Consider the following 19,831-nt stretch of genomic DNA (forward strand, 5'->3'; position numbering starts at 1 on the left):
GGGGATCCTGCTTAGCTAAGAGGCAAAGGTCTACCATCAGATCCTGCCTATGCCCCTTTTCTGTTGGGTGATGTTAGGAAGGGGACTTTATTTCTTTAAGATCCATTTCACCTTTTTTGAAAAAACCTCTGACAAATAATACCTGCAGGGTTATTAACATTGAGGATTGTTGTGAGGTTGTAGTAAGATACATGAAGAGCTTTATAGAGGCATCTTCTAGATAGCAGACATTCCATGCATAGTATTCTCTTTTTAAATTGAAGTTGTTTTTTTTTTTTCCAGTCGCGGGGCTTGAACTCAGGGCCTGAGTACTGTCCTTGGACTTTTTTCAAGGCTAGAGCTCTACCACTTGAGCCACAGCACCACTTTCAGCTTTTTTCTATGTATGTGATACCGAGGAATCGAACCCAGGCCTTAGTACATGCTAAGGCAAGCACTCTACCACTAGGTCAAACTCCTGGCTCCTGAAGTATTTTTAATATAGTATATAATTCACCATTTTAATCATGTAAAAGTTTTTACAGTTCACTCTATTTTATATTTGTAATGTCTGCAACCATCATCACTGATCTAGTCCCAAAACACGCTAAGTCATTTCCCCTTCCTCTGCCCTTAGCAGTGTATGATCTGCTTTCCATCTGTATGGATTATCTATTCTGAAGTATACATGTGAATGGAATCATAAATGTACGACTTTTGTGCCTGACTTACTTGGTACAATATTTTCAAGATTCATCCGTGTTTTGGCATGAATTACTATAATTTCTTTTTATGATGGAATGATACTCTATTATATATACATATATATGTATGCATGTGTATATGTATATATATATGCCACAATTGATTAATACATTTATAAGTGTAATTTCTACTTTTGGGTATTTTGAGTAATGATACCAGAAACATTCATGTACAAATTACTCTGTGGCCATATGTATTCACTTTTCTTGAGTATTTACCTGGGAATTTTTGAATAATTGTCAACCTTTTTCACAGTGGCTACCCCATTTTACATTCCCACCATGAGTGTATGAGGGTTCCATACCCTCCACATTTTCTCTAGTCCTGGTTGTTTATTCCTCTCACCCATTTTTTCTAATTAAAACTGTCCTAGATAGAAAATAGCATCCTATTTCATTCGGATCCCCATTTCCCCATTAATTGATGATGTTGAATACCTTTTTGTATGCTTATTTTGGCTAGTCCCAATGACAAGGATTCCCGTGAGACTATTCACTCACCTGTGGATGCTAGATGTCTAAGCAGATAGTTATGGTAAGATAATAAACCATAAAGAAAGTGTGTCCAGTGTGGATGCCAGGCAGGAGGAGAACATTCCTGGTGGATGGAAGAGCATGGAGCCTGTGTATGGCTATCATCACCTGACATCCAGTAAAGAATGGGCTCCCAAGAGTCAGCCACTCCAAGCCAGGCAGCTAGGAAGGTCTCTAGCTCAAGAAGCAAGCAAGAAATACCTGTTCAACTCTGTCCTTCACTGTTGGTGGTTGTGGGTTTTATTTCTCTGTCTGCCCAAGGCTTTGTTGTTTTCAAAGCACATTTATTGAGATTATTTCCATTTTTATAAAAGGAAAAATTAATAGGCAAGGAGATAGCAGCTTGACAGACTCCTCACAACTACAGAGTGGTAGAACTAGATGTGGAATCCAGGTTGTCTAACTCTTAGTTCTTTCTCAAGTGGAACACCTAACCTCAGATCTTCTTACCTTGACAGTCAAGACTACTCATTCTCTAGCCCCAACTATCTCATCTTTCTTTCTGTGTGTAACTGTCCATCTTCTGTGGATTAGTATATTTCCCCAAGTTTTCCCTTATGGCTTATATTTTTCCTCACTGTGTGATCTACATTCTCACATTTCAGTGGTTGTCCTCTAATGTGTACCAACATTCTGATCAAGTTTTTCACATACACAATTGATCATCTTCACAGCATTCTGGTAATGTGAGTAGCAATTATTTACTTCAAGTCACAGATAGTAAGATAGGCTCAGAGGAGTAAAGTATCTTAGTCAAGATTGTTCAGCAAGTAGAAAACTGAATAAAATACCCTTTAAACCTTCCATGTTCCACTGAGGTGAATTGTTACCTAAAAACTCTGAAGTGATCTCTTTTGTTCCTGAAATCCTCCAGCAGTTACTCCTCGAAATCCAGCTCAGAACTGATGATCTTGGATTAGTTATCTGTTCATGGTTTTGTGGTTCTTTTTTAATATCATGCACTCCCATTTGGGTGTCCATTTGTCTGTGTCTCCAGGTCCCAGCATCAACTTGAAAGAGTATACATTCTTAGTAAGTGTTAGACTGACACATAGGAAGGAAGCTCTGGACCTGGGCCACATAATTAAGGTTCTCGTTTGTATCTTCCTATTATGACACTGACCTCTGAGACCCAGTGTATGGTGAGCTCTTCAGGATGGGAGCTCTGTCTCTTCTGCTTCTACTGGGCTAGTTGCTGCAGGGGTAGAGGCACAGAACTTCCCACGTGGAACCTCATTGTGTCATCTGCCTTTTGAATAAGATCATCTGAGGATACTTTTCCATTCAAATAGTACTTACCTTTTCCTTCTCTCTTCACTGATTCCACACCAGCATGGACTAAATTAGACAGTTTCAGTCCAGGTATGAAAAGTATAACTTGTTATTTCTACTTTTTCCCTTGAACTTGTCAAACTGAAGACTAAGGAGCTTTGACCTCAAAACATGCCAGAAGTCCTAATTGCATTCTCTCATTATTTGTCTGTCTGTTTATCTGTCTCTCTTTCCTCCCTTCATTCTTCTCCATCCTCCTTCTCTCTCTCTCCATATGTGTGTACATACCCCATCCTAGGTTAAATCAATTTGAAGCACTTTCTTTTTCCTTTACAATTTTGAAGCTTTTTTATCATAGAGTCAACCGTGATTTGTAGGAGTGAAGCTATTGCTCTTTTAGAAATAACATAGTTTCCACTGTTGTTCATGGTTAACTCATTGGACATGTTTTACAGGCATAAAGAGAACAAGAACAAGTCATTCTTGTGGAAACAGAACCAAGGAACTTGCCTCTGGTCAATGGGAAGGCCTTTTCATCAGTCGGGGGGAGGGGTGTTAATCCAGAACACTTCTTTTTTCCTGGGCAGTTCTTTATACTTCATATCCACTTAAGTTGCTCCAATATGCTTATGGGAGTAAGATGATTCAGGAATATTGATAATTCCAAGCATATGCCCAGTGTCTGGGCAGAATTTGGTCCATCATATAACTTACTGCTGTCATCCTTAGAGCTCCTGCTGCAGGGAACACTAGATACCACAAAACAAGGGTCTTGCTCCTTTCTGCTCCCTTTGTCATGGAAGAGCCGAGGGTTGCATTCTGGTTTTTCTGATATCAGAGTCCCTACCTTTGACTAGCTGGGAAGACAGAATTTTAGTACATTCTAGTGTGGTCATCCATGCATAAGCCTTCCTTTTCAGTTTTGAGTTGTGAGGAGAAATCCAGGTCTGGAAGAGATATCAGAGTGTGTTTAACATGAGTTTGCACACATGCACACACACACATACACACACACACACACCTATACTGTTATACTCACACATAAAAAAAGATGCTTGGAGACTGGGTTTAACCCAGTCTGGCTACATGCCACACCACGCATTGGCCAACATGCATGGAAAATAGGTAGTGGGAATCTTCATAAAAGAAACAGCCATAGAAGGAATGAAAATTCCCAGAGTCTCATTTCAACCTCAGAACACAAACTTTATTACTACGAAGGGCCAGATCCAGAGTGGGTTCATGTTTCTCCCTCTGAAGCCTTCTCATTTGAACTTTTACTTTTGCCATATCTAGCGAGACATCTGGGAAGTGTACTTTTAAGTCTGTACAGAAGCAAAATAAAATCCTTAAATTATCTGAGGTTGAGTTTAAGCAATGAGAAAGTGAGGAGAAATAATATCCCCTTGGGTTTGTGTAGCACTTTACAGTTGTAATGCACTTTAGTATATGTTGTGAGCACACAGAAGCTGTGGGCCATGTACCAGAAGCCTGTTTGCCACTCCTGACTCTTCCTCAGATTCACAACTTGGACAAGCCGCTCCATCCTCTAGATTTAAATTTCCTCATCTGTGAAATGACAGGTCAGTTTCTCACTGAGGTCCATTCAACTTTGTCATTCTAAAGTTTGATGCTATCAAGAAAGCAACAAACATTACTCATTAGTCTGCCTGGAGCTCCCATTCCTCAATCTGTCTTGCATTCATCTGTTGGAGAGTCCTGTGCCCTTCCAATTTAGATCTTGCCACCAGAAGAACTCTCATCCTTGAATCTGCTGGTTCTTTACCGTGTTTTCCTGGAGAGACTGTTGGCTTCACGAATATCTTTGCCTAGCAATCATTTGTTCTGTCCAGCGGGACGTCAACTAGGGCCAAGAACCTAAGGGAGGAATGAAAGGGACAGGAGACACAAAGAAGGCAGCAAGACAAGCATCCTGATCAAGCTGCAAATTTTATTTTTCACACAGGGGTTTATATGCCTCTTCAGGAGAAGCAGGAAGGGGTTGGGGTATAAGAACTGCTCAGGGTAGGGGGTCCGGTAGTAGGATGTTTGCTCGGGGTAGAGGCCAGGTGGTAGGATGTTTGCATATCAACACAAGCAGGCATGTGTTGCTTAGTGACCTAATTACAAGATGCAGGCACATTCTTACACTAAGAATTCAGGGAGGGGGAGAATGTCCCCGACATCTCCTCCCTTCATCTTAAAATAAGTGAGGGGTGCGGATTTAGGCAATATCTTAATTATGGTAGGCATTAATCTGAGAGGGGGGACAGAGGCCCTGATCCCTAGAAAGGAGGCCATGTTGAGCAAGAAGCAAGACACACTGGCTGATGTGTCTGTCTTTCTGCTGAGGCCAAGCATCTTTTTGCGGGGGGAGGGTTTTAATACATGCCAACCTCCATGCTATCGGGCGTGTCCCACAGGAGACCCCAAGACTGATGGCCGTTTAGGCCGTCTCCTTGCAGTCTTAGCTGCACCTCACACAGATGCCTACACCTGTCAACTACAGGTGCGTATCCCTTGGGTGGGGATTACAGTTCCTCTGGGGGCCCCATAGTCCTCATACCCATTTAGCATCTCCCCTGTCTAGGCTGTTCAGCACAGGATGGAAAATTCACCCACCCAGAGTCACCATAATGGCTGCAACCACCTAGGGGATTTTGAGTTTAGCACAGAATGTCCCATCACCAAGAGTTTTTGGTTCCAGTCCTCTCAGGAAACGGCTGTGGGGTGGTGGTGGAATCAGGCAGGACAGAATATGTGGCAGCAGCCTCATCTCTCAGCAACTCCAATGGAATGTCACACCTCCTGCTGGGTTGCCTGCAATTTTCTGCACAAACTGGTTAAAGAAGCTTATGCTAAGGTCTGACTTTGGTGAACTCTCCCAATGATTCCCTGGTTGCTTTTCCTGAGCACACTCATTTTGTCAGGCTGACAGCCCATTAGTTTTTAAGACAGTATAGGGATGAGAATCCAAAGTAATACCAGGGTGACAACTTTTAGTAACTAGATTAAACAAGGCTAGGATTCTCTAGACAGGCACAGAAGACTTAAACCTGTAGCCATTCCCCACAAATGCAGTCTCCTCTCTTGCATATCTGTTACTATTTTTTCCATGCCTCTAACTTATCCTGTCTTAATTTTTTTAAAAATGACTTTTTGGTCCCTTTATCTAAAGGGGATTGATGGGCGGAGATTCAGCTTTTGTAACTTCTTCAAGCTGATTTAGGGGCGTTGTCTCTATCCTAGCTAGGGACCCTAAAAACTTAGCCTAGCATGCATGAAGTTCAATTCCTGGGTACCACACACACAGAAAAGGCCAGAAATGGTGCTATGGCTCAAGTGGTAGAGCACTTGTCTTGAGAAAGCTCAAGGACAGGGCCCAGTCCCTGAGTTTAAGCCCCAGGACTGGCAAAAAAAAAGTCCCTTTTGTTGTTGAAGGATTCATATGCCAGTTAACCTCTGACCAGAGGCAAGTCTAGGGCCCGTTTAAATTCCAAGATTCTGGCAATCCATAAAAGGCTCCTCTTTAAGATAGACTTGGGAAAGCCTTAAGCTGATTCCTTAGATGCTTTAACCATGATTTTAGCACACATCTTTGACCTTAGATGTATACCTGTTTCTTTTGGGATCCCGGAATGCAGGACAGAACAGCCTTGAGTTTATTTGCTTTTCCTTTTTAACTGGTTTGGCCTCAGTCATTTTTTAGAAATTAGGTTTGGGGCTTACTGAGCATTTTGACCCATAATCAACTTTGTTCTTTTGATATGCATTTTAGAAGACAAATCTGACCTTGAAAACAGTGTGATGCAGAAGAAAATAAAAATCCCCAAACTTTCTCTCAGTCACATAGAAGAAGATGGGGAGGTTAAAGATTATGGGGAAGAAGACTTACAGCTTAGACACATCAAGGTAACCAAAATCTTTGTTTTTCCTCGATGTATGTGGGAGATTTTTCATATGTCTCATGGCTGAAGAATTGCAGCCTGTCCTCCTACCGCATGTAAATGTCCCCTGATTTCATTGGCCATGATTTTTTTTTTCAGGGTGGAGGAGGCTTGGGACAGCAAGTATGTATTTTCCTTGCTGGCACACTTTTCCAGGAAGCCCTCATTTGTGTTGTGCCACCAAGCACAATCCTATTTGTGGTCTGTGCCATATCATCACTGCCAAGGGTTTAGAATGGTGTGATTGTCACTGGCTCACGGCTCTGGAGAGGTCCATACTGCGTTCTGTGAATGAGAATGGTAGTTCAGTAGCTGTTAATCTTGGGAAACCATTTAGAGCCAGTCACCATCAGATTCTCCCAAATTGCAAAGGTAGACTTATGGGAAGAGATAAAAGCATTTGTAGAACCCTGAGTTAGAAGGAAATTTTTGCATGAGGTTGCATTTCTTTGCTGTCTGCCCCAGTTAGTCTCTTCCAGTCTTCACTTTGGGAACCTGCTGGAAATATTGTTCAATGTGTTGGCTTGTGTGTGTGTGTGTGTGTATGTGTTTGTGTGTATGTGCGCGCACGCACGTGCTCGTGCATGTGTGCACACAATGGATATCCCAGAGGAAGGAAAATGAAGAAAAAGATAGATAACTTTGACCTTGACTCTGATCTGATTTGAGACACAAGGTTAAGGATGTAGGCCAGAAGCTACATTTGAATTTAATACACAGCATTGGTTGCACTCCTGCCAGGACCTGGCGTAGCACTAGCTTGTGGTCCTGTGCCAAGGGCTCTTGTAGTATAGAGATACAGACAAATTTCTTGGAGATTATTACAATTTTAGTTGATAAATCCATCTATACCAGAAGACTACCCCAGCAGATAAAACAGCATAGAAGTTTGTTACCTAAATTTTAACATCATGTTTTGTTTTGTTCTCCTTTAAAGTCTCACAGTTTAGTTAGGCAACAAGTTAAGCTTGACTTGAGATAGTTCATGTACAGAATCTTGGGTTCACCTTTCACTGATGCCCTCAGCAGAGCTGCTAGCCCTCCAGCCTGGGTAAAGAATTTAGTTGTCCCGAAACTCACACTGCCTTCAATAGAAGCTTTATCTACTTGAGATGGAATTTCCTCAGACCCTCAAAGCCCTAACCCTGTGTCAGTTCTCTTTTGAATGAATTTTCCTCTATGTATGTCCTACCGAGGGAGAGGCTGGCTGTGGGGTAGGCACCATGAGCTGGATGTTTGCTTCCAGTTTCTGATCTGGCTTTGTGGTATATGCAATTCTCCCCATGCTCCCCAATATGGTCCTTCCTCTTCTTGGTTTCAGTTTCCTCACCTGTAAAGGTACCTTTCGAACTGAAAATACCTTCCAGTTGCATTCTTTGAAGTTTCCGTTTGAATAAACATTTACCAAGCTCCTGCCAAGTGCCAGCTCTGCATGAGAAGGCAGTGGAGAATCAGAGACAAAAAGACACATTTAGTGCATTGAATAAGAGTGGATTAGGATTTTTGACATTCCACCTAAAATATTCCTTAAAAAGTTACCTGATGGAACACCTTTTTAAAAATATGTATGCTTGGAATGTGTCCCTCCCTGGTCCTGTGGCTTGGGCTGGGCTGGTTTCTTCCATATTTTCAACACATCCATATTGGGTCCTCACTCCCACCCCAGGCCCCTAACACATGCAAATGGCTGTCTAGGCATTTGGGGATTGGGGACTGGGGAATTTGGAAGGGTGGGTCATGGTTCCCCTGGGGGCTTTTGCTAAGTGTCTGTGCAGGTTTCTCCAAGCACTCATGTTCTGTGGTTCTGTGATTCTAGGATTGTCTGGGGAAGTATTGAGCTGCAGACCAAGAAAGTCCCAGCTGCCCTTGCCTGAACTGATTCTCGTTGTCCTACACAGAGACCCGAAGGGCGGAAGCCGAGCGAAGTGGCGCACAAGAGCATCGAGGCAGTGGTGGCCCGGCTAGAGAAGCAGAACGGCCTGAGCCTGGGCCACCACAGTTGTCCCGAAGAGGTCTTCGTGGAGGCCTCGCCGGGCACCGAGGACATGGACAGTCTGGAGGACGCTGCGGTGCCCCGGGCTCTGTATGAGGAGCTGTTACGCAACTACCAGCAGCAGCAGGAGGAGATGCGCCACCTCCAGCAGGAGCTGGAGCGGACTCGGAGGCAGCTGGTGCAGCAGGCCAAGAAGCTCAAGGAATACGGGGCGCTCGTGTCGGAGATGAAGGAGCTCCGAGACCTCAACCGGAGGCTCCAGGATGTGCTGCTCCTGCGACTTGGCAGCGGTGAGTGCGCCAAACAGGCTCCCAGCCATCCTACCTGTGGGGCCCAGCTCTCTGGAGCTCCCCTTCTGAGAATGCTGGGGAAGGATCAGGACCAGGGCCCGTGAGTCCTGAGAAGGGTGGAGAGGGCTCAGCAATTACCTGCAAAGGGAGCTGCCTTCCTCATCCAGGGAATCTGACAGGAGCTCCTGAATGAAGCCTGAGGTGCAGTGCAGTGGGCTCTTGACACAGAGACCAGATATTTATATCTGCTCATTTGTGTGTTCCTTCTGCAAGGGACAGGATCTGGAGAGGTCAGGGTTCCTCTCCAAAGAGATCTCAGGTTAGTAAAGAGAACTGGACATAGTCCTGAAAATGTATATTACTCTAAGCCAGAAAATGAGAAATGTCATACAAAGGATGCCCTTAAAATGATTGAGAGGTCGAAGTGTGGACAGTTCCATGTGTCACTGAGGGCATGAAGGAGCAGGCCTTGAAAGCTGGGCCATTTTCCTCTTTCCAAACCAGAGGACGAGGTCTGCATTTAGAGTATGGAGAGACACCTGGAGCATGCTGAGGACACTACAAAGTGTAGGTTGAGGACAGATGATGGAAGGCCCTGAAAACTACCAGCCTGGGAAGTTGGGACTTCCCAACTGGGAAGAAATGAGAAGCATCCAAAATAGCTCTTGGGGAGCTGACATTGAGGCTCAAGTGGTAATGAACCCACCTAGCAAGCATGGGACCCTGAGTTCAAACCCTAGTGCTGTCCTTCTCCCCTCCAAAAAGCTTTCAGGGGTGCTGTAACTCAGTGGACGAGAGCTCACCTAACATATGTGAAGAAAGGTTCACTTAGGACTGCAAAAGTAAGTAAGTAAGTACAAACAAAAGTTTATGAGCTGGAGGCACCTGACTCAGGAAGACTACAGTAAAGATAGGTAAAGTTTGCTTTGGTTTGCTCATAAAAGAATTTTAAAAGATTTATAAACTTTTCAACCTGATTTTTTAACTAACTAAATTTTTAGGTTTTCTCATTCAAAGTAGTTTATAAATAAGAGTGAGAGGAAAACAACCTTGAAAGCAGGGAGCAAAGACAGAAAAGCTCCTGTACAACATAATTACAAGTCTTGTGAAAGGCATAGACCAGCCAGCACTGAGGAGACCACTTCTCACAAGTTCACAGCCTTGTGGCTTTTCAGGACAATAATTAACCCTGAGTCAGTGCTTTAATTGAACAGAACATAGGTTCTTCCTCCATAACTTAAATGGAATACTTTCTTTAAAAGAATGGGAGGATTGTGGTTCTAGGACTGCTTGGGCAGAAAGATCCACAAGATTCCAAATGAGGGAAGCAGGAAGGAGTGGCGTGCACTTATGATTCTGGCCAGTATAAAAAGCATAAAAGTAGAACAGTCCAGGAATATACCCAAGTCAAATGTGAGACCTTGTCCTAAATATAATGAGCAGAAAGCAGGGATGGAGTCTTACTCAGCAATAAAATGGCAGCCTAGCTACTACAAGTCCCTAAGTGCAAATTGCAGTACTACAGAGAAAAATATTTCTGTTACTCTAGATAATATATTTATGTGTAAAGTTCTATTCCTCTTTGATTTGTTTAAATAAGTTTGCCTTTTATATTTGCAAGAGCCCTTGCTCCTTAAAGTATGTCCCTTAGATCAAGCAGCATTAGGAGTCCCCGGGAGATCAAGGATTCAGCACATAGGCCTTTTCTGGCCTCACCAGAGTGAGGCTTACCAGAGTGTCTGCAGAAGTGAGGCAGACACCCATCTTTCATGTCACCTGGTTCGTGGCCTGGTGATTTTCCCACTCCTTACCTTGCCTTCAGAGTTTGCTCTGTTCATGGCCCCAAATCATTGTCTCTCTAGGTTTACAGGGACACTACAGTTTATATATGGGTTTGTAACTTCAAAAGTTATTAAAGTTCTCTGTTGAGATAAAACTTCAAAGAGGAACCATAACTATAAAAAAAATTAACTATGTTGGTATTGGATTGGGGGTGGAGAATGGCGAGAGAACAGCAGTTTTCAGGAAGAATGTTTCCAATCTTCAAATGACTAATTTTCATTTTCACTCACTGCACTGAGCATGTTGTGCCTTTTAAAAAATTCTTTGTGTATTTGGGGGGGAGCACGCTCCCAGCAGTACCCCTCCACACCCTCAGTTCAAAGCTACCCGCTTTGCCTGCTAAGAGCTGAATGGAAACTCCAGAAGCCACTCCTGTTCTTAGGAAATAAGACACTCTGCATTTTGTTATCAGTGCACTCTTCTTTTCATCTTGATACACTTAAGGCAAACTTAGCCATAGGACTAAGCCATAGATCCTGTACCTTTCTAACCTTTTCCATCCCACAGGCCTCAAAAGCTATTGCATGGTCAGTGGCCAGAGTTCTTCTCTTACCAGTGTCATTGTGTTCTTCACAGTAGGATGGACTCAAGCCATGGCCACATATGTAGTTGCCAGCAGGCTGCAAAAACTTGTGTTCTCTGGGCAATAAGCATTCTGGAAATCATATACTTAATATCCTTGACCTATGAAGTCCTTTAAGTCATACTGATTGGGGAATGGACATGTATCAGGTTCTAAGACAAACCCACATGAGTCTTCATGATAAAAGTTGTATATTTTAATGGAAAGAGTCACCTTTGGAACCAAGTAGTCCTGGATTAAAATCCCAGTCCCCCTACTTTAACTCTGTGGCTTTGGACGCCTTTGTTTCTTTTTTCCCCTTCTCTTTATTCTATCACAAATACTTATTGGTCTCCTGCTATGGACCAGGCATTTTGCCCAGTGCTAAGTAAGAGTTCGATAGGTTTGGAATGTAGCCGTTGCCCTTTGTCTTTGAGGAGCTCAGAGACTAGGGGGGGAGAAGATATGAAAACAACCAGAGACAGCATAGTGCATAAATCAATGCCACATGGGACAAAAACATAGGAAGTTATAGGAAAGCAGAGAAAGGATCCTACCATAGATATTAAGGAAGAAAAGCTTAAAGGAAGAGGTATCTAGCCTAAAGCCAGAAGGAGTAAGCTTGGGAGGAGGAGACACAGTCGAGGCAGCCGGCCCACCTTGAAGCTTGGGGCCCTTTTCTGTACAATATCCCCCTTATAGCTTTGCAGTGCACAGCTTAGTGGTGCCTAGCGCTGTTGGTGCTCAATGACTGCCAGATAAGCTAAGATAATGTCTAGTTTGGCTAGTCCTTGGGTAGTTAAGTAACTTCTCTGCCCCTTAGAAGATTAAAGGGGATATGTGTGTGTGTGTGTGTGTGTGTGCATGTATATATATATATATACATATATATATATATACACACACACATATATATATCCTCTGTCTCTCAGAAGATTAAAGGGGATATGGGTGTGCACATATACATATTTATATATATAAATATCTATATAAAATATGTATATGTATATGTATACATATATATGTACAATTTTATATATATATACACACATTATATGTATGCTGGTTTATTGCTTCTCTCAACCAACCTTTGCTAAATATTTTCCAAGCCCAGAAACTAAGGGCAACAGAAAAATAAAGGCAATGGAAACAAGCAAAAGGCAGAAATGGGGTAAACTTACAAATATGTGATTAAAATACAGAGTAACTAGGTGCCAGTGGCTCATCCCTATAATCGTGGCTGCTCAGGGGTCTCAGATCTGAGGATCTTGGTTTGAGGTCAGCCCAAGTGGACAAATCCAAGAGACTGTTACCTCCAATTAACCAGCAAAAAATTGAAAGTGGAAGTGTGGTTTGAGCAATAGAATGCTAACCTTGAGCAAATAAGCTAGGGAGAATGTGAGGCCTTGAGTTTAACACTCCCCAGTACTGGTACAAAAATATAAAAAGTAAAATAAAAAAGAAGCAGGATAACAAATTGTGGGAAAAGGACTAGCATTTCCAGATGGTGCTTGTCTCTTGGGGAATCTGGGACAATATACTAGAATAATAGTTTCTGATTTGTAAACACTACTAAGAAAGATGTCAGAAAATAGCCAATAACACCTTGCCCAACTCGACTCTGTGTCATCCATGGCACAGAGCTTTGGCTCGATTCAAGGTATTGGCTTGTTAGCCTCTGCCCCTTCCAGCCTTGCTTGACCTTTCCCCTACCCTTTTATCAGGGAACCAAACTCTAGGTCCTTTGTTCAACTTGGGTCTAAATCATTCACAGATTCAGAAAGCACATCAGGACATTCTCAGTTGTTAAAAGAACTCTGGCATTGAAGAATCTTCTGAGTTGAGCCGTGGACTCCTTCCTACAGGTGGTAGATAGGAAGAAACTGGAAGAAAAGTCCAGGGACACAGGAAGCAGGACCCTCCCCCCATCTGCCAAGAGTTGAAATGGATACACAGAGGAAGGGGAGTACAAAAGAGAAGAGAGTCTTCACTGGATGGCTTACATCTTCATATGTTCATTTATTCATCCATCTGTCAAAAGTTATCTCTCCTAATGTTATTACATATATATATATGTAGATATATATAATCAGGGAAGATTCTTTATGACATGAAGTCCCAGAGCTGCGAAAGAACCTAGAGAGGACCATGTCTTTCCCCTCATTCTACTAGTGAAAAGACAAGACCTCTTTCCACAGGTCCCCCCAGCCCCTGAGCTTCTCTTAGAACTTCTACTATACATGGGCTTTTTTTTTTTCCCACCCTTAGGCTTTTCACCAGTGAAGGGGTGACTCCAATAGCCCTTCAAAAACACATATCTTTATAAGACAGAGATTCCTTTTTTGACCATCTCAGCTTTGGAAATAGCCCTTTCTGATGGGATAGAAACTCATGTTCAGGGCTTGGGATAGTGTCAAAAATCCGGTGGAGAATTTGGTAGAGTTTGGTCTTATGATCAGCATAGTATAAATGTTCAATAAATTCTAGTCCTCTCCCTTTTCTTCTCTTTCCTGACCACTTTGGCCCAAAGAAGCAAATGCCATCTGGGTACCAGTGGCTCATGCCTATAATTTTATCTATTCAGGAGTCTGAGATCTGAGGATCACAGTTCAAAGCCAGCCCAGGCAAAAGAAGTCCATGAGACTCTTATCTCCATTTAATCACCAAAAACTGGAAGTGGACCTGTGGCCCAAGTAGTAGAGCACCTGCCTTGAGTGGAAAAAGATTAAGGGACAATTCCCAGACCCTTAGCTCAAGCCCTAATAAGCAGGGTGATATTCACATTTATAAATTTTAGACTTATTTTTCATATTTTCCTTTCTTCCTTCTCTTTTCCACAAGAATTTGTAAAGAGTATGCTTTGTGCCAAGATAGGGTTAGATACTAGAAATGTAGAAATAAGAAAGAATCCTTTCAAACAAAATAACTAGGGGTGTAGAGGAGGCAAGGCTGCTAGTAGAGATCCAGAAAGGGCAAGCTGTGAGAGTGCAGTCAGCTAGCGTCCTACTCTCTCCTCAGCCACCACATTCCCCGTGCTTAGCAAACAAAGACCAAAGCTTAGGAACCATCTTCATCTTTTTGGGGTTGTTGTTGAACACCAAATACCTGACAGCTAGCGTCACTGATGTTGTGGAGAGTCAGGTAACATAACTTCACGGAAGGCCCTCAGAAGCTCTGTGAGGATCGGAGAGGAGTAGACATAATCTTCAACTTCACTGTGCACACAGGTCTAATGGTGTCATACACTCAGACACAGCTTGACACCAGGCAGAATAAACTCAGCACTGTAATGTCTGAAGGGAAGCAGGTGATTGTAGATGTTGTGTGTACTTTGTCAAGGAATGTAGACGAAATTATGAATTCTGGCCAGAAGAGGCATAGATAATAAGAAAAATGACAGTAATTTGCATGTGCTTGGTATTTGATAGGTTGCAAAGCACCTTGACATTTGTATCTCATTCGACTATTCCAGCAGCCTCATTCTCAAGGCCAGGTAGGGATTATTATCTCCACTGGAGAGAAGACAGTGTGAAAAAGAAGAAATAATGTCCCTACTGGCTAGATCATAAGCTGTTTGAAATGCTTGATGGAGAAAGCCGTTGTGGCCCGCATATCTGTTCTGGCTCTTCAGAGCTGGATTGTTAACACCCTTGTAACCTCTGCGTTTATGTCTTGTGTTCTGTCCAAGGTCTGTTAAAATACCAGCTTTGATCTTTTGAAATCCTTTGTGGTCCAAGCTGGCTTCTTTAAACCCAGGTCTCTGAGGGTGCCTGAGAAAAGGCAGCTAATGTCAGCCAAATGCTGCTTGTTGATTTCTCTCTGTACTGGAAGCAATCTGGTCTTTGGCAATGAATATTATTTGGTTTGAATCTCAACTCTATTAATTCATTACCTGTCTAGTTTTAACCAAATGATTTGTCCATTCTCAGTGTGTTTTCTCCTCTGTAAACTGGGCATCTTTAAAGCCCAGCACATTCAGCAGGAGGGTCTGCATGGACCCCAAGGTCAGAAACACTGGAATTTTGAACTTTAGCTTGTCCATGTTCTAATTTAGTTACTGTGGGCAACTGTCTTTGCTTCCAAGGTCTTACTTTTCCTTGTCTATAAGCAGAGTCAATGATGGTACTGTTATAGTTCTACCATTCTGAAGTGGATTAAATCAGCAAATGCAGTAAATGTGGCTGCCTGGAGGCTGGCCCATCTGCTTAGTAGGGCCCAAGTGCCATGTAGGGTCATTTGAAGATGTATCTACAATGCTTGACATATATGCATGAGATTGTCTAGCTCATCTTGGTCTTTGCTTAACCCCTAAGGACTCCTCCTGCTTCATCTTGTTGAGATGAGGCCCAGAGATCTATTTGCCTGTTAAGGCAGTTACATAGAGCTGTTCTAAAACCTACTGGGCCCTATGTCCTCCCCACATGAATGACAAGGATTGAGTAGTGAGAACTAGAATACTTTATCTGAAAGAAATCATATTTTGGTAGTTTAGTTTACAATTCGGTCTGCTCTGTTGTTTTTAGAGTTCTGTATCCTTCCTCTCTCAGTTTTTACCTTTCCATCTCCAGTTCTTTTTTTTTTTTTTAATTATTTTTATTTTTATTTTTTGCCAGTCCTGGGTCATAAACTCAGGGCCTGGACACCGTCTTTGGGTTTTCTCAAGGCTAGAGCTCTACCACTTGTGCCACAGCACCATTTCTGGCTTTTTTTTCCTATGTATGTGGTATGGAAGAATCAAACCCAGGTCCTCATGCATGCTAGGCAAGCACTCTATCACTAGGCTAAACTCCTGGCCCTCCAGTTCTTTTTTAAAAAAATTTTAGAATTATTTTGAAGTGGTTGTACGAAGGAGCTGCTATTTCAACATAACATTTATGAATACAGTGTGTCCTGATCAGTGTCACCCCTTTTAACATCCCTCTCAAGCCACCCCTCCCTCATTTGGTCGGCTGTGGGGCTTGAACTCTGTGCCTGGGCAGTGTCCCTGAGCTCTTCAACTCAAGGCTAGTGCTCTGCCACTTGAGCCACAGCACCACTTGTGGTTTTCTGGCGGTTAATTGGAGATAACAGTCTCATGGATTTTCATGTCCCGGCTGGCTTTAAACTGCAGTTCTCAGATCTCAGCCTTTAGGGTTATAGTCATGAGCACCAGGACCTAGCTCTTTTCTTAATTCTTTAGGATATATGTTGAATTTTCTTTGGCCATTTAACAAAGCAGTTTTGTATATAGTACACGTTTATCTGTGTCATCCCTTCAACATATATATCTCCCTTCGGCCTACCCTTTCCTTTATTTTTCTTAATTTTATGGCAAATACAATGACTTCCTTACTGTTTCCCTCCCTCCCCTTCATTCCTCTCCTCTTGTCCCCACCACCTCTTACATGTACCCATTTCCGGTACTTATTTTGTTGGGCTTTGACTTGGTCTTTCTAAAGAATTGTACTATTTGAGCCACTCGTGTTTCTTAATGATTCCTTTTGACCCTATCTAGTCTGTCAGGCATTACTAGTTGTAGCTCAGTTTCCTCTTTGCCTTCTTCTGAGGCTTGTGTATCTCAAACTCTTTTTCCATTTCTTTCAGCCTTCAGTTCATTCTCATCAATGGCCAGGAACTTGGGCTGTGGGAGAGGGCTGAAGAGGATGGGCAAGAGACACCAACCAGTAAGGTGTTCATATCGCCATTGTTGAGATGAGGCCCAGAGATCTATTTGCCTGTTAAGGCAGTTACATAGCGCTGTTCCAAAACCTACGGGGCCCTATGTCCTTCCCACGTGAATGACAAGAAAGGATTGAATAGTGAGAACTGGAATACTTTATCTGAAAGATACTGATCACCTGCTCTGAAGGGCTTTCATGCACCATTCGCCAATCAGAATTCATTACAGTTCATCCCAGATTATTTTTAAAGTTACTTTCAGAATTCCAAATATTTTAGGACTCTCCTTCTCCTTTATTCTAGAGTCTGTCTTTCATTGAAGATGAAGATGAGGCAAACCTTTGTTAAACTATTCAGAGAACATCCAGAGGAATTTCTGGGATTTGCCTTTTATATTTCCTTGTTACGGGATTGTTTTTCTGTTGGATCTGACAACAGGAAATGCAAGTGGGAAAGGGTTCATTACAGGCAACTGACTGGCCTTTTTGAGTGTTTGCCTAGGGCCAGATAATAAGCACTTTTGATACATAAAACTGTCTCAGTAGTAGATAGGCTTTTCATATGAGGCTCTGAGAGACTGGGTAACTTGCCTGAGGTTACACGCCCAGGAAATGGTAGAAACAGGCTTCAAACTGAGGCTTGTCTTGCTCTTCCAAGGTTCAGGGAGTTTGAGCCTACTCTCAGCCCTGTACTTTTAAGCATTGTCTGCTTCTCTGCCTGCCTCACAATTATATTTCCTTCATGTACTGCAGTGGGTTATGGGCTGTAACACCTTGAACTGTAAGATAGATTTTTTTTTTACTTAATTGAAATATCCACTATTCAGACTTTTCATGATCTCAAGATGCCAACCAGAAAATTCCTAGGGTTTTCATAGTATCTCTAGAGAAAACTCAATCCAACCTTTAATTCTCATTGGAAAAGTGGAGCTCAGAGAAGGGAAAGTACATGTCTGTGCCATATACAATCTAAATATTGGGTGTTTTTTTACATTATCATGAAGTAGTCACAAGTTGACACTCAGTTAACATGGATTGGATAAAATTACTGTAGTCACCAGCATTCAGCAAGGCCCAGTAGCTAGCTACACCCTCCCTTGCTGATCTGAGTTTGGGAAGAGGCCATTCTCAAAGACAGAGTTTATTCACTTAGCCCAGCCTTCTGCTCAGGACCAGAAGCACTGTATAATCTCCCTGCCAACAAATCACCTGACTTCTTGTAAAATTCCTTTCAAGATGAATGCTACTTCCTTCCTTCCAGTATTCCTGTCCCCCTGACCAGAGGGGGACATTCCTCTGACTCAGGTCTTTTGTTTGGCCTGGGGTGGGTAGGGGGAGATAACTAAGAATCTGTCACAGTCTTAGAAAAATAGGAATGCACGAACAATTGGACTGCAGTGTGTCTTACTTTGCCCCTGATCCCATTGTGTTGGGAAAGCATGGAGAAGAGGGCTCCATAGTTGGAAGGATTGGAGGGCGGGTGCTGGTGATGGCTGAACAGAGCCACACATTTAGGAATTTAGTTGTATTTGTACTATTAAAGAGGAACTAAATGTGATCTTTGGGGTCTGTGCAAAGGCATATGAGTTTTATGAGGCCCTGGCTTACATAGGGAACTGAAAGTACTTTGTGGCTGAATTGCACAGTGAAGAAATTGAGAGAGAGGTGGGCTACAGAGGTTAGCAGCAGCAGTGGTTCATAGGGCCCTACACACATTCACTGGAATGTGCTGGGATATAGTCTCAGTCCCCAAATTTGTATTTCCCTCTGACCTGGTCAAATCAATCCACAACCATTTAGTCAAGGTGAATTACTTATTATCCCTACTCTGGAAGGCTCATGGCCTCAAGAAAACACAAAACCAAGACCCTGAACTGATTTGATAGGGAGGCATCAGCCACATGGATGAATTCTGGTGATCCTCAGAGATCCTGCCCTCTGAGGGCAGTCTTTGTGCCACCAGCCCCACTTATTGCCATTCCAGCCCTAGTCTAGTCTAGTTTCTAGTCTAGGAACAAAGGCACTCTCCCATGCATTGCATATATTGCTTCTCTGGCAGGGCAAACTCATGCTGTTCTATGCACATGCCTTTAGATGCTGCCAGGGCATCCACTGGTGAAGAACCCAGACTTGCCTGGTAAGCAGCTGGCCAGGGAATGGGTTCCAGGCTCCCAGAGGTGAGATGAGTTGTGATGACACCTCCGTACCCCAACCCACTTCTCAACTGTGGAGTTCCTCACCAACCCTCTGGAAGGTCAGGGTCCTACAGAGTAAGCCTTAGGTGAAAGGCATGTGGCATCTCTGAAAAATACAGTTAGCTGAGGTGATGCAGGGTGTGGGAGGAAGAAATCTTTGCTGCGTACTCGTCACCCTGTGACTTTGGGCAAATTGCCTTACTTCCTTGAGCCTCTACAGAGATAATGAGACTGATTTTGCTGGACTGCTCTGTGGATTAACTTGTCTCACTCAACACTTATGAGTATCTACGATGTGCTGGGGCATTGTTCTAGATGCTGAGGACACAGCAGCGAATGAGTCATTGGCCATCTTGTCTTCTCTTTGGCACTCAGGTACTAATCAGAGATATATTAAGCAAATAGACATGTGAAAAATGGGACAAAAGCACTACAGAAATTGAGAGAGAGAGAGAGAGAGAGAGAGAGAGAGAGAGAGAGAGAGAGAGAGAGAGAGAGAAGAAACAGAGACTTTTAAGTTATTTAACAAGAAGATATTCAGCAGGTGCCAGTCACTTGTCCTTTTACTATATATCATAAAAGCAGACATACAAAGCGTTGACATCCTCCTAGATAATGGATCTGAGTCTGCTTCTGCTGTCCCTTCTGCAGCTCTCTGCAGCCCATTCCTGCCCTGCTGCTCTCCAGCTCAGAGTCCGTGAGGAAGCAGACCCACTGTAGAGGCCACCAAATTAGAATGACCGCTGTTTCTGCTCAGCCTTCATTCGCTGAAGGCACTGAGATGAGAACCTAGCAC

At 43.0% G+C, this 19,831-nt stretch overlaps 1 protein-coding gene across 5 annotated transcripts in view; it reads left to right on the forward strand.

The window, feature by feature from the left end:
• LOC150061855 (BEN domain-containing protein 5) overlaps nucleotides 1-19,831 on the forward strand; it is a 971,256-nt gene that overhangs the window by 748,996 nt on the left and 202,429 nt on the right. For 3 of the 5 annotated variants that reach the window (XM_090334881.1, XM_090334885.1, XM_090334884.1), the window contains 2 exons: nucleotides 6,328-6,461; nucleotides 8,395-8,779. The exons of the other annotated variants lie outside the window; for them this stretch is intronic. In XM_090334881.1, the coding sequence (XP_090191007.1) occupies nucleotides 6,328-6,461; nucleotides 8,395-8,779 (519 nt within the window). The remainder of the gene's footprint in view (nucleotides 1-6,327; nucleotides 6,462-8,394; nucleotides 8,780-19,831) is intronic. 5 annotated transcript variants of the gene reach the window in all.

Source organism: Megascapheus bottae, chromosome 6, assembly GCF_031878675.1.
Source record: "Megascapheus bottae isolate mThoBot1 chromosome 6, mThoBot2.hap1, whole genome shotgun sequence".
Classification (NCBI taxonomy): domain Eukaryota; kingdom Metazoa; phylum Chordata; class Mammalia; order Rodentia; family Geomyidae; genus Megascapheus; species Megascapheus bottae.